Source organism: Sylvia atricapilla, chromosome 5, assembly GCF_009819655.1.
Source record: "Sylvia atricapilla isolate bSylAtr1 chromosome 5, bSylAtr1.pri, whole genome shotgun sequence".
NCBI classification, from domain to species: Eukaryota; Metazoa; Chordata; class Aves; order Passeriformes; family Sylviidae; genus Sylvia; species Sylvia atricapilla.
Window position 1 is genome coordinate 1,701,265 of NC_089144.1, and position 15,719 is coordinate 1,716,983.

At 36.1% G+C, this 15,719-nt stretch overlaps 1 protein-coding gene across 1 annotated transcript in view; it reads right to left on the minus strand.

Annotated features, from left to right (window-relative positions):
• Positions 1 to 15,719, minus strand: part of CADPS2 (calcium dependent secretion activator 2) — a 269,361-nt gene that overhangs the window by 109,013 nt on the left and 144,629 nt on the right. The window contains exon 6 of the mRNA XM_066318926.1: positions 3,290 to 3,356. Coding sequence (XP_066175023.1) covers positions 3,290 to 3,356 — 67 coding nt within the window. The remainder of the gene's footprint in view (positions 1 to 3,289; positions 3,357 to 15,719) is intronic.

Consider the following 15,719-nt stretch of genomic DNA (forward strand, 5'->3'; position numbering starts at 1 on the left):
ATACTCAATGAGAACTTCCTCCTTTTCTTTCTTTGTAAACTGCATCCGCAATTTTAATTTTTGGTACTTCGCATCGCAGTAAAAACGTTTTTTTTTTAATTTATTCCGTTTGGTTGAATGAAATAAGCTGGCAAAACCTACCACGTTCACCTCTCACATTTTCATGTCAGCAATTCCACACAACCACAGTACAGGCAACCTGAGCCATCAAAAGGGCAGCTAATCACTAATCACAGAAATGCACAGGATGCCCACATTCTCCACATTTCTGCAGCCACTGAATGTTTTTGAAGATAAACTTGTGTAAGATCTGGGCTATGCATCTTTATTAATTTTTCACCTTAGCACTATAATAAGACAGCCATTATAATGCTGCTGACTTTATTTTATGGAACATATTGCAAATGCATTCTATTATTTTAAAGAAACAAGCAGTCATGATTGGTGACTTCATCTTTTTGTTGAAAATGAGAAATTTTGAAGTTTCTTCATGAAAAAATAGATTAAAAAATCCAGAAATTTTTTTGGGGGAAAAAAAGTCTCAACAAAATAAAGAAATACAAAACTTGCCTCATTTATTTACACTTGAAGTCTCTTAAACCCTTTTCCTCATGGCCACCAGTGGCTGCTCTCACTTACTACAAAGAGAATCACCAGCAGAGTTTGAAATAACACTTTTTAATATAGATCCATGGCTGGGTTTAAGTGTATTATGAGCAGTAAATGGAGCTGTAATCAACTTTGCCTAAGAATTCAGCAAATTAGCATAAATACTTCATAAAATAATGAGTCCTTGAAAGTCAGGACTATGCACAACACATTCTCAGACAAAATCATTTCATCCTCTTGAATGGTAATCCTGACAGAATAAAAGGCAATCCTCTTCCTACAACTGCCATTCACTGGAATTTTGGTATTTTCCAGATGTCCAAACAGCTGACTACCAGCAGGTAGATATAAATATAGAATATATATATAAATAAAAAAAAAAAAAAAAAAAAAAAAAAAAAGACTGACTTTTCAAACATTTGACCAGGTGAAATTCAAATGACAGAAGTGGATCTGCGTTGCAATTACTGGAGGAAGATATCAGACAGTAAATTAAGTAAAACACATCAGGTTAAAGCTGAGGCTTTTTACCAACCACGTTACGTCCCCGTCTTTTTCTGGTTTTGAATTAATAACCTTTTAGAGAAGTGACTGGATACTAAAGGATAAAAATCAAATAAAATGAAGAGGTTAAAATTCCCCAGATACTGTAACCTTCCTATGACATTGATCTGTTCTTTCAGAAGCCACTAACAGCTTGTAATAGGTGCGGCAATAATGAAGGTGCACATTACCCACATCACACTGGGAAAAAAAAAATCAACATTATCCATCTAATGTCACAACTGAGTTAAATTCTCAAAGCGTGTGTAAACCATACTGGTAGCCTCTGTTCCAGCACTGAATTTCATGTCCTTGATATCTTCCTACTGCAAGCTAAAAGTTAATCTATAGGGGAAGGCTTCTCAATATGTCAATAATCTATCAATACAACACATTGGTTCATTACTGAGTGCTTATTTCACATGTATTGACTTCAGCTTATTGCCAGTGAATGTGGCACAGCAGGGCTACATAAATGACCAGATCTGTCTGGACAGTAAATATTGATTTCACATTGTAGTTTGGATATCGTTTTATTGAACTGATAGCTGTTTGAAAATGAAATAGATGACTAAATCCCATCACAGTAGGAAAATTCCTGTAATATTCTCCTCCAGGATTTCAATTTCAGCATAGAGAGTAGAAAACAGTTAAAATTATCTTGGCTGGAATAAACCAGTCTCCTTGATGATGGTTCCATACTGTACAGAGATGTACAATTTAAAAATCAGATGACACCAGTGACTTAGAGGAAAAGAACAAGTTCATTCTTTCTGTGAAAGGAGTGACAATAGGATGGATATTAAAGAAAAGAATGAAGGACAGGAGAGCACGTAGTCTTACTTTTTTTCTCCTTGCAACCTGAAATTATTTTCTGTTCACAGCCATGCCTTGACAGCTACCCTATATAGAGATCTTCCCAACAAATATTAATACAAAATGTTCTTATCTCTTTCACAAAGGGCCTTGGTGAAATCAGAACCCAAATGAATTCTGTAGAATTTACAGAATCACCTTCAAATATGCTTGGCTAATAACATTAGTAAAGAACTTTATCAGCAATTTTTTTTACAACCTTCTGATTTTAGTCACGTTCGAGTAGGAAGAGAGCAGGTGAGTGTGACTGACAGAGTCAGAAAGAAATCAGGTGTTCTGTAAAAAAGTTTTAGAAGTTTTTAAGAAAGCCTCATTAGCAGGCTTCAATCTTTGTATGATGCTTATGGAGACTCAGACTTTAAAAGTTTTCTGTCAATAAAACGAAGGAGACAGAACAGCATTCTCTGAACTTGCTGTGAAGAACATCAAATGTAATCTGAAGACCAACACCAACAGAAAAAGATGGCTTTTTTCCCAAAGATTCCCTAAAAACATGAATTTCTCTGTTTTGACCACTCAAAATCTACTTTTTTATTTATCCTAAATCTGTATCACCATTCACTAGCATGTGAAAATACTAACAGTTCTGGGCTTGGACAAAAAGTTACAAAATATGAGCCTAGCACATTTTTGTGGCCAAGAACAACAATGATATTTTCTGTATAGTATATATATTTCACCATATTTTCTGTAACAATTATGTAATTTTACCCTATCTAATGCTGCAAGGAAGAAAAAAAAAAACCCGATTATTTAAAAAAAAAAATCAGAAAATGTTCTTAATATAAGTATTGTTGCTTCAATTTCAAAGGCAGGAAATATTTGCTGAGATAGAATAAATTAAACAGCAAGTACCATCTATTTTGTGAAATGTGACTTTATTGTAAATTCAGCGCTGCTAAAGAGCTGTCATCAGACTATTACAAGATTGCAACAATTTAATCCAGAAATTTCTAGGTTTCAGTTGAAACATTGCTCAGTGTAGGGACCCATTTCTATATATCTGTAAAACTTGGCAACATTTCTATTTCTAGGTATATAAACTAGAAAAAAAATAACCTGGATATCTCTGTGCTGCAAGAAGCTTGGAGTAGTACTGCATGTGTTGCCTGAAGATACTGATTTACAAACTACTCCAGAAATCATACATCATTTAGAGAATTATTTTACTGAAATTTATAGAATTGTTACAAATTTTTAGAATTATTTTATTGAATTTATGGAATTATTTTTTATTGAAGTTTCATGGCTGGTTACTGACCTGAACAAGGACAAAGTAGCGTTTTTTCCACCGCTTCCAAACCTTCTGTCCTAGAGCATACAAGTACCTGCAAAGGAAATAATAAAGGGAGTGGTTTTCCATCAATTAGAAGCATGACATTAGGAGGACTAAATAAAAATCTGCGTATTAATTTACTCTGTCTACTGAGCTGCTTCTGCAGTGTTGTCACATGTAAAAAGTGATTTTTCTTCTATTTGCTCGTGTCATAAAAACGCAAAGAGCAGTCCTTTTCACTCAACACAAAAAAAACCTGAAACAAATGATCTCATGTTGATGAAGATTAACCTGCTTATCACTTATTATCTCACCACTTTGATCTGGAAAATGGAAAAAGTAGCTTAAAGTAGAACACTTCTGACCACACAGAAATACTAAAATGTTAGAAAAGTTGACCTTCCCAACAGTTTTTATTCCATTTGGTTTCCCCAGATTTGCTAGTGTTTATTCAGTCTGTGAGAAGTCAGTGATAAAATGCTCACAATGTCATCAGACACACAAGATTAAATTTTTTTTTTCAGAGTAAAGCAGAATCTAATTTCCCAAACAGAAGCACTTCACTATAAAGGCTCTTAGATTACAAAAACTCCTTGTCACTTTAGCAATTTCCAGGCTTTGAATCAGAGGACATAATCAGGAGTATCAACCAGTGAGACGAGAAAACCACAGACGCTGGTACATCTGGTGGCAGAGAGAGCACACTCATTACCCAAGAATTTGCAGTGAATTTTCTGGCATCACAAGTGACCTTTTTTTTTTTTTTTTCTCTGCCACAGTGGTCATGTTGCACTGTTGTTAACAAAGAACAGCGAGGAGAAAAGGATGAGCTGTGAGACTGTAAGCAAGAGCCCACGAGTGGTAAGGATCTGCTGCTTAAAACCTGACAAGGGGAGCAAAATATTACATATGGCTGGGACAAGGGATTCTGCCAACCTGTATATTCTAGAACACGTGGGTTTATTGCAGGGTCTGGGTAAAAGGGCCTTGGCTTCAGCCACCAGCCTGGGCTGGAGGGGAGTCCCAAAGAGAGAGGGAGAGAGAACAGCAGGGGGAGAGCTGAGAGAGAAGGGAGAGAGAGCAAAGGGCAGGGGAGAGAGCAGGAGAGAGCGAGAGCAGGGGGAAGAGGAAGGGGGAGAGTTAAGGGGAGAGGTAAGAGTTAAGAGGTAAAAGAGTTAAAGAGAGTTAAAAGAGTTAAGAGAGCGAGGTCTTGTTACAATCCATTATATCTCCTTTTGTGATGAATATTCTGATTTTCAGTGACCAAGCAACACAAGACACAAAATCCTATAGAATCTACACACAGCCTGTAAGAACTACTATATCACCATACTGGGTTATATTTTAAACTCTAAAAACTCCTCTTTAGACTTTTCTGTTTTGCTCCATTGACCTTTGGATCCCTGAGCCAGCAGAAAGGGATTGTTCAATCCAAAGGGATTCTCCTGCAGCCAGACCATTGTTTTCAGGTTCTATAGTAACTAAGACTCAGTATCCTACAACCCAAAGTCAGCTTTCATTTCTATTTCCATTACAGGTTTCATATTTTCAGAATCTTTGCTAAGCAATCACATTTATAACGTTTCCCTGATTCATCTTCCCCAACACAGCTTCTGTCCAGGACATCTGGTCCAGCCAGGACAGGGATTGCTCAGAGCAAGGAATTGTGTCTTCCCAGGGCACTCTCCAGAGGATCCAGAGGGTGCTGGTCCATACATTATGAAGTAGCTGGAATAACTGGGATGGGAGATGGTTGCTGAGATGACTGACAGATGAACTTGAGCCTCTCTGCCAAGAGAATGTGCTCTGCTGCCCTCTACTCACTTCTGTGCCTTTGCTGCCTCATAGTTTGCACCTCAGTTGAAAAACAGAGCAATGAACCAACAACTTACATGAAATGAGTAAGCAAGATAAAGGCAAAACCTTTTTTATACCTGTCCTGGGTGTACTCTCAAGAATATTTTCTCCCTCATTAGGCATCACAAAAGACATCACAAATTAAAATAAATGTTCAGCGTACTGCTTATTAACTAATTGTCAAATTATTTAGTGGTTCCCTAATTATTATGACACCAGGGTTTTGTCCTTCTTCAACTTCTGCTACAATTGCACTGAAGGTTACTACCTTACTTGGTTACTCTGCTTTTAATTTGTACGAGAGGGGGAAAAAATGGCTTTGTGGACACAATTACCAGTTGGACAGTTCAGATCTTGCCACAGTCTTTTTAATTCTGTGACTATGATAAACTCAATGAAAAGAGAGGAGTAAGGGTTATGGGTACAAAAAAAAGGGTATAAGAAAAGGACCTACTAGGGTTTATTTTAAAATTTATAATATTTTGCAAGTAAGGAGGCATTTACCTCACAGACTTATGGCCACCCATTCTCCCACAAAACACAAACTGTTTTCCTTTTCATGCATGTTTCAGTGCATTCCCTTTCCCCAAAGCACACAACATTGCTATTGCCATGCTAATCTCTTTACTCAGAAGGTGGAGGGAAAATAAATGATGAATTTCACAGAGCCTTGAAGCTTAATGACCTGAGGGAGAAAGGGAAAATGTCCAGAGGTGGCCTTTGGTCCCTCTCAGCCCTAAGAATGTCCTGGTCTTCATGTGCTGATCCTGCCAATGATTCCCCCTGGAGCATCAGGAAGTTTATTGGATATTTGTCAGAAGGCAACTGCCTCAGTTTGAAATTGTATTTTAAAAATACCCATTCATCCAAAGCTACAGTACAAATGACCACGTTCCCATCCTCCTGGCATGTCTTAAATATCTGACTGTAAAGAAGGCATAGATTATCAAAGGCACATCAGAAAATGAGTACCCCAACCTGAGAAATTCTACGCTGATTCTTTCTCATTAACTGATCCCGCTGCGGAAATGTGCTTTTAAAATAAGAGGTTTTAAAAGAAAATTTGTTAGCAGAGAAAAGGTGATGTTTTTATGTTACTTGGCTGCCTTTTAAATTACTCTTCATGTAAGATATACCACCTGTAGCTCTGCAGTACAGGCAGAAATAATGTAAGAGACAATAAATCCTGAAGTATAAAAGAATAAAGCGCACAAAAAGAAATTCAAAAGCAATCTGCACTTTTATTCCTCCTATAAATCACTTCCAACTAAGGTGCTAAATAAGAGCTTCCTTGGGAAACAAAGGAGTGGAACATTAACTACCCAACTTTAAAATTCACAGGTCTTACATAAGACCCAGAATATCACAAAGAAAACAAAATTCATGACCCAAAGCTGGGATCTGGTATAGAGATGCAAAGACTGATGCTGTCTGGTTTTACAAACACAGAGTTGTTATTAATCTCTCTTCCAGTGCCACCTCTAATGGTACCAGTGTTTTTCTAATGCACAAAGGTTCAGCATTTACAAGGGTTATACTCTGTGCTTATCTAAAGTGTGTCTGCTCCTGAAAGATAAAGAGATTAATTCTTACTCAAGGGTCTAACAGTTTTAGGTGGAAAGACCCACCTAGGCTTCTAAAGTCTTCTTGGAGCCTCTTTTTCTCATTCATTTTCTATTTGGAGAGGGGAAAAAAAAAAGGGCAAAGGATCTAAGAACCTTCAAGAACCTTCCTATATTTAGATAGTATCATCTAGGATCTGTAGAAACTGCAGTTGATGTCTAGAACAGAAAAAAAAAATCTACAATTAAATTTCACAATTAAAAGACACTTGGGTTTCACAGCTGGAGCAGAAAATTAAGTTGGTTAACATTCAGAAGTGAGCTAAGTCCTAGAGTGTGGAACTAGAGCTAAGCTGAAGAATGTTTTATTTTTAAAATGAGCAACTGCATAACTTTTCATGAGTCTCAGGTAAATGCCAGTGCTGCAAACCAGAACAGAATCTCAGAGAGCTGCAGCCTGCTATTTCTCTACCAAAAGTGTGTCTGCATTCACCCAGAAGCCAGCCTCTCCATCCAAAACAATGCCCACGAAATGCACAGCATCAGTTACCCAGTTTTAAACACCTTCAGCAGCAATGAGGAACACAGAACAGCCCTTCATTCCACCACTGTACCTTGAGGCAAAAGATTTTGTGACATACAAACATGAAACTGATCTTTAGAAGTGTCAGCTCCATATTTCTACACACTAAGCACACCATTTGCTTCAAGTTTTTCTTGCTCTGATTTAGGCTCCAAAGTTGGGATGATCTTAAACAATTCTTGAATTTATAAAGTTCAGCCACATAGAGGGAAGGAAGACACAGAAATACTTCCCCTGTGTCTGAACACTGTAAGAGAAACTGCTCAGATTTGTTCTGAATTCTCTTTAAGATCATGTTTAATAAGTACTCTGACAAGGAGAAAAGACTGGTGTTTACATGGACATTGAAACACACACAGATGGCAGATTTCTAGTCTGCAAAAATATATAATACATGAGATATGTACATGTAACATCTCTGTACATATGCATATGAGAAAGTCTATTCATAATTAGTAGGCCTTATTCAGTTTTCTTATATTACTCATATAATATATGAGTAATTATATATGAGTATATAATAATATAACATAATTATACAATTATATATAATTATATACTCACATATACAATTATATAGTATAAAATATTCATATATTATATACTCATATATATATACTCATATATAATATATATACTATATATTTTATATATATATGAGTATATAATATATGAGTATTATAATTTCCAATAATTTAAGACTAATAGTCCTGCTTTTACTAATCACATGGAAAATAGGACCTTGATCAAATATGTTGTCACTAAGTGTCACCTCAATGTAACATGTTTTGTAGTAACATGAAAATGCACCAAACATGCAAACCATGCAATCACTTTCCTGAGACTTTTTCTTTTAGAAACAGTTCTGCAATCTTCTTTTCTTCAATAATATTTGATATAGCTTTCTTTCTCTCCACTCACTCCCGAATGAAAAAATAAAAATTGGGGTTGTATGAAGTCACAGGTTTAAATGATTATACATCACGAGGCTTACGACACAGAACAAAATATCTCCCATTTAAAATTTAAAGTTAGTTTTCCTGGAAAACAAATAAAATTACAAGGAATTACATTTCCACTACAAAACACGGATAAAAATGTTTTATAGATCATCTCATCTCAGCCAGTATCATTTTCTTCTCCAGAAACAGAACAAATAAAATGAACAAACATTTTTTTAATGAAGTCTGGGCATAACCATGTCGTAATTCCGTAAAATTTGAATATCTCTCCAAATGTACTTCATTATGCTACCGAAATGCAAAAAAACCCATGTTTCTAAATATTACAGTTCAGTTTGAGTTACGTGATGACGTAAGTGAAGAAGATGGCAGGAAGATGGCAGCTTATTTGCTCCAAGTCCTCACCTCACTGTGAGAGTGCAGGGTCCCACTTTTTGATGAAAAAAAAAAAACCCAGCACTAATGAATAGCTGCAAAAGCATAATTGTGTGTGGAATACCGGAGCTATTCACCGAGGGAGAAACGAGAATGGACTTACTCCTTCTACTGAGATCATTTTTTAGACTGGCCTTTTTTATTCTAAGGAACGAAGCAATCTATCTACATGGGGAATGATAAATTCTCTACTTGTAAAAGGCTTCATTTATCACAAACAACGACAAAAAAAAAAATACAGAAAGAAAAATCAATACGTGTAGCAGTTTAGTCCAGCGAAGGCCTTTCTTAAAGAGAAACCTCAGTCAAGGTTGAAAGAGCAATTAATGCAGTCTCAAAAAATCTGGGCCACTCTGATAGAGTTCGGTTAACATGTGGCAGAAGTAATCATCCACTTGTGAAAATGATTTTCAGTTCATTCTCAAACACCTTTCAGACACTCATGATCCCATTTAACTGACAACAATAAAGGCTATCCCTGGGCATCATTGCATTCGTGGAGAGCCAATGGGGACCAAATGCCCACAGGCACTTTTCAGTCATCCCCCAGCCTTGCATAAAAGGAATCTTCCTTGCACTGCATTCCTCCTTTTATTTAACCCCGCAAGATTAAGAAATTTTTTTTGTTTTCAGCCGAAGACGGAGGAGAAAACGGATTCAAGACAATAATATGACCTGGGTCATAAGAAACCTAGCTGTAAACATCCTCGGATTCATTTTAGTCCTTTCTGTGCTCTTGAGAAAGAGAACTAAATAAGCCTTCAACAGATGGAATGAAAAAAAAAAAAAAAAAAAAAAAAGAAGTCAGCCTAAACTACTGTAATTATGCCTGCTAAGGATAAAGAAACGTTGAAGAATGTCAAGTAATAAAAACATCACAATCACAGAAAACAGTTCCATTTATTCCAATAAGCAAGATACTCCTCGGGTGAACGAGAAAACGTGTGGCTTTTTTTTCCTGCTAAACGCTTTTCACTTACAGTATAAATGGCTTTAAGAATGCTGCACAACCTGATATCCCTGGATTCTTTAACAGTGGTATCTTACTGCAATCCATTCATTTGTGAATATGCATGCCATTACTTATGGAACCCCAAGTCACTACAACGGCAACCTGAGAATTATTAATCTAATTTATATCACATCGTGAAACCTATTTGGCATGTAGATGTGAACATTTGCCAAGACAGAAAAACATCCTTTAGCCTTGAGAGAACTCCAGGAGATAAAAGAATGAAATCCCTCAGATGCAAAATAAATGCAGGAAGCGTTCTGATTCTAATGCAATCTAATTGCAATGTTAACAGGTAATGCAGCACTGCTGCACAACAGCTGGTGCTGAGGAGCTGACATCCACCCTCTGTGCTTTTTGAGGCTGGTTATTTGGACTGGCTCTAAACTGAACCCATGGAGGAAATAGCCACCAGAATTTTGCAATGTAGATGGGCACACACCGAAGGTGATCTCTTGGTTTAATTTCATCCCAAAATTCCGTGACCGCAAAAGCACAGAAAGCAGGAGCTAACAGAGTGAAAACCTAAATTTAAATTCTGATCTTGAAGAAGTAGAAAAGATTTAAATTGCACTGCCCTCCCTAGAGCTCTGGAAACAGTTCTTAACACTGACAGACTCAAAAAACTTGGAAGCACCTTGAGCAGCCAGAAGCAGCTGGGTGTCCAGCCCAGACATCTCCCCATGGCACTGGGGGAATATGGCACTGCAATCAAGCAGATAGAAAAAAATTCTGACCTTTTTTCCAGCACAGCAGTGGTATTATTTGTGATCTAGAAAGCCTAAATTGCTGAGAACTTGTTTGCATGAAATATTTATTTTTGGTCCTAGGTACATCCACTGATGGGAACAGCCCAAAGGTGTGGGAAGCATTGGTGGTAGAGGATGGTAAGAGCAGTGAACTCCTTCAGGAATGATATATCTGGCTTTGATTAGCTCTGACTTCTTTTCACTGCCATTTTTGGACTATATAATTCCAATTTCATAAAGAATATAGACCTCAGCAGAGCAATTTTTTTTTTAAAATAAAACACATTTGAAGAATGAGATACACACATTTTCATTCTAAAGACAGTAAATTTAAGTGTTTTCATAACATTTCTTGTCATTATCAGGATTAAGCATTTTAAAGCAATTATTAATTAGTATAAAGTGGTATATCTAAACTAAGGCATGAGGAGGCATGTTGGTTAAACTTGGTCTCCCTATTTGTGATTCGAAATGGACAGAAATTAGGAAAATGAACGAGTCTAGCACTTTCCTTTAAATTGTGCACACACAAGTTTATGCAGAATGATATGATATTTTCCAATTATTTTTTAAAATTCTTGATAGCTGGATTAAAAAAAAAAAAACAACAAAAAAACACACCAAGAATTCAATTAAAACCACCACTTTTAAAAACATCACCATAGCTTTGAAACAAATAATTTTGGCAAGTTCTCACTTACATAGTGTTATTCTCTTAATAGGAGCATTACTTGACACTCACTCGAGTGCTTTATAAACCAAGCAATTACTCCTCACAACATGTCCAGTGCAGGAGGTTAGTATTTCCACATTAATTTCTGTTGGGAAAGAAACTGAAGTGGAAAAGAGCAAGACTGTTCAAAACTTGAGGTCCTAGTGCATCAGAAGAAACACTCAGGAAAGCCTCACAATAGCCCTTATCTCCCAGAAGTTGGAAAATGCATTTCAGAAGCCTGTAAAGCTGTTCAGCCTTTTAACTGTGTGTCAAAACATGCAACACACTTACGATTAAAAAAAAAAAAAAAAATTAAAGTGAAAAGAAAAATGTTCTGAAGGGAAACAGCAAATTAAATATATTTGTCTACAACTCCACTCTGTCACTTCCAGTGATCATGTTTCCCCTGTATTTTTTATAGATCCAGTGTAAAGCGCTCAGGGTGTATTTCCTCCTCAGAACTTTGCAGATTATCCTTTGGAAGTACCTGGGTTCTGTACCTAGGAATCGTGAGAAGTTAACCATGTGACATTCAGAGAAAATGGTTGTTATTTGCAGCCTGACAAAATCATTCTAAAGCCCAATTCAGAATAATAAATCTGTTTGCTCTTTTCAGCCAGTTCTACGAGGTAAAACTTCTGTGGATGCAATGGCTGAAATTAGCCAATAATGAATAGAGATAACATTGGCCATAGAGATTTCAAAATGTTTGGCACACTCGGCAGAAAACAATTGCTTTTAGTTGTGTAACTACAGAACCATCCAGAATGAAAACCACTAGAGTACAATTTAAGCATTAGTGGCAAAAATGCAGTTACCATTTTGGAATTCATACACAATTTTTGAAAGAGCAGTTTCTCCCTACGTTGCAGAAGTGAAAAGCTTTTTATTGGGAACTATTTGATTTTTCTTCTGGATTAAAATTTTGACACTTCACGCTCTCGACACACTGGAAATCTCCCTTTTAATCCAGCAGACTTGATGTAAACACTAAATACCACTTTTCTTCCTACCCAGCACTGAACAGCAAGGGAACACAATGCTGCCTGTGTATCAGTGGTGAGGACTGTCTCCATCACGCCTCCAGCCCCTCTAAGGAATGCAGGAACACTGCCAGACATGAATTTCCACTCTTACACAGCAGTGTAAGTCAATTAAGTCACATTTCATTGTGCATTTTAGGCGTTCCTGGACAGGCTGTGAGAGAGAATTTAATTGCAATCAATGTTTGCAGATGCCAAGAGTCATACCTGGCTCACAAAGTCCTTCATCTGCACATGGGTGGAGTCTGAAAGAATTCTGAAATTGCTCTTATGCATTTTCCAAGTCATCTGATGCTGGCCACAGTGGGAGACGGGTTAGATGAACATTTGGCCCAAGACTCTAAGGCTAATCTATTATTCTAATAGAGTTGTTCTGCCTCAAAAAACCTACTGGTGCAGAATGACACCTGCAGGTGATGCTTTCATCAAAAAACTAGATTCAAAGAAGTACTTTTACACTCCTGGCCATCTCTTAATGACAATTCAAGGGTAAAACCAAGGGGGAAAACTTTCATAGTATGACCCAGCAAATCACTTCTCGAAATATCCATTTTTTTTAAACCTGCCTATACAGAATTTTAAAGATGCCAGAGAAACAAAGAGACTCCTGACTCCACTTTGGAAGAAACTTCTCCAAAAGAACATGGAAGTGGCCACTCAGAAGCAGTTTCAGACCAGTTCTCAGCAGGACACGGAGGGAAGCCTGCAGCTATATATCCCCACTAACTCCTCACATACCCATGCTGATACCATCCCTAGAGGTTTTTTCATCTAGAAATAGTGTCTCTGTATAACTTCTGAATGGATTTTTGTTTAAATTAATTTCCATAATGTTTTTCTCAAGCAATTTTCAACTTTTCAGGTCTAAACCCAGTGGCACAGTTTCAAATCTCTACTAGGTGGGTCTGAAAGCAGCTCTGAAACTGCACCCACCAGCACTACTCAGAAATTGCACTGGGAGAGAGAGATTTCAGGAATTTGTCTTAGAACCATTGACATGATTGGATGCTTCTCCTTGGAAATGCCACACAGAAGCAAAACACGTGCTTTTGTTTGAAAAAAAAAAAATTAAAATAAAATCTGAAACTGATTTCTGCAGGATTTATATCAGAAAACGACAGAAACGCATTACTGAAAAATATATCCCCTTTGAGAAAGTTCCTTACGCAGTTCTTCATGGTATTTAGGATTTTTTTGAAATTGATGAATATAATATGGAAAAAACCAATCCTAAGATGGTTTCGAATTGGGTGGTGGTAAGGGGAAAAAAAAAAAAAAAACAACTATGCAAGAAAGATGCAACTCTACAAAAACAGCATGGATTTGCTCCTTGTTAAAAGTTCTTTATCATAACAAATACGCAGAAAACAAAACAGCCGAATGCTGTTCCCCCACTGCAGACATTAAAGTGGAACTGATTTGTGACTGGGGCTGAAGGAGTTTAGAACAGAGAATAGTGCCTCTGAGGGAGCATCAGAGCCACCTACTGGGGTCAGCCCATTGCTGCTGCACAGACCGGTCTGACAACTATCTCCCAAAACTGAAATACTACAGGGATATTCACCTATAAAACTGCCATTATTATTATTTTTTTTAATTCATAAAATCTAAGAGAAAATAGAAGCTGTAGCTCTGATGAACTGGATGCAAGCAGAGGTTTAAGTTGCTTCTCCTTACTTCAGGTTTTAGAAATACTTTTTGAAAAATGGCATTTATTTGTCAATAACACAAGCAAATAAAATGTCCTCTGTGGGCTTTTTTGGGTGATCAATTTAAAAGCAAAAATTAAAATGAATATTTTTAGCATTACTCGTGATTGTTGTTCAGACCTGAGATTGAGATTTTTTTAATCTCTTTCCCTAAACAGAATTTAACATGTGTGTAAAACGATATATATATATATATATATATATATTATTATTATTATATTATAACATTATATTTTATTAGTTTATTATTATTAATACTATTATCATCATAGCTACAGACTCATGTATGTAAGGGAAGTTTCTAGACAAGTCTCAAAAGAAACTTAGATGGCAAAAATGTATATATATATATATATATATATAATATATATATATATATACATAAAGAACTCATTTCTTGCTACAGCTCAGTCAAGCATTAGAAGATAGTTCCTGTGTCCTGTAAACATATAAGAATATCTGCTTCCACTCTCCAAATATTTGATTTATGACAATATTTGATTTGATTTTGACAATATTATAACAGAATTTATGGGAATTTGCAGAGCTAAATTTTCAACTAGGCTTTAATAGCTCCCTCAGTTATACATTTAATATATTAAATAGATAAATATTTAATAACACTAAATATTTTAAAACCTTCTCCCAAACTAGATGATGTACATACAGAGAAAAACTTAGCATTTATACATTCTAAGAAGCTACACTTCAGAACTTCTAAAATTACCATCAGTTCCTCTACCTGTCGTGGCCAGGAAAAAAATGCACTTTTTTTTTTTGTGACCAACACTTTCACAAGCCAATACAAACAATCCAAAGGGAGATGAGTTGAGCTGCACTGTGATCACACTCCCATCTTCTCTCCTGATTTAACCATGCTGCCCTCCTGTGGATGTCAGGACATGTAAAATGCCATGGCCCAGACTGAAAAAATCTGGTTCACATCAATCCCTGTTACCTGTTGGTGACACACTTGAAGGGGAAAGAAAATACCACCCTGTAATCACAAAATGTGGTTAAATTTAACTTGTATCTCAAATCGTTTTAAAATCAGTATTTTAAATTAGCAGCACTTCTTATTGTTCCACAAACCATCAATCTGTGGGAGCACAGAGTCATACATATTAATAACACATTTATTCCCAAATTAGGGGGAGGACATTCATGGCATAATGACGAGTTATTTCATCTGCTGAAGTGCCAACACAGTTGAACACATACATTATAAAGATTATCCCACAACTCAAAAAGCACAGAAATAATGTGCAAAAGTATCAGTATGTGGTAAAGCAAAAAAAAATGCTAAATAGTTAAACTGTAATTTTTTTTGGCTGGTCCAGCGATACTCCACAAATCTTGAGAAATTATTGAGTAAAAAATATGTTACATCTTCGAAGAAAAATATAAAAGATTGTTTGGAATAACAAAAATCAAAAATTAAGGTGAGGTCTATAATCAATTATTCAAAAAACTCTCTCATCATACAAAAAAAATCCTTTTTTATCAATTACATTTACATAAAATCTCTATATAGTGTGCTATAAAGTGTGTTAATAATCAACAGGAAATTAATATTTATTATGCACTAAAATGCTTATATAACTTGAGCTCCGTTGGGGACTGTTGCTTTTCTTCCAGACTAAATTTGTAAATGCTGACAGCAGGGCTTAAAATCTTAACAATGAAAATCTTAATCTTAGCTTTAAAATACTTTTATCTCTGAAGAAAAACTAAAAATTTTTAAAAGCTACAAAATGTAGTGCTATTTTCTGATGCTAAAATGCGTTA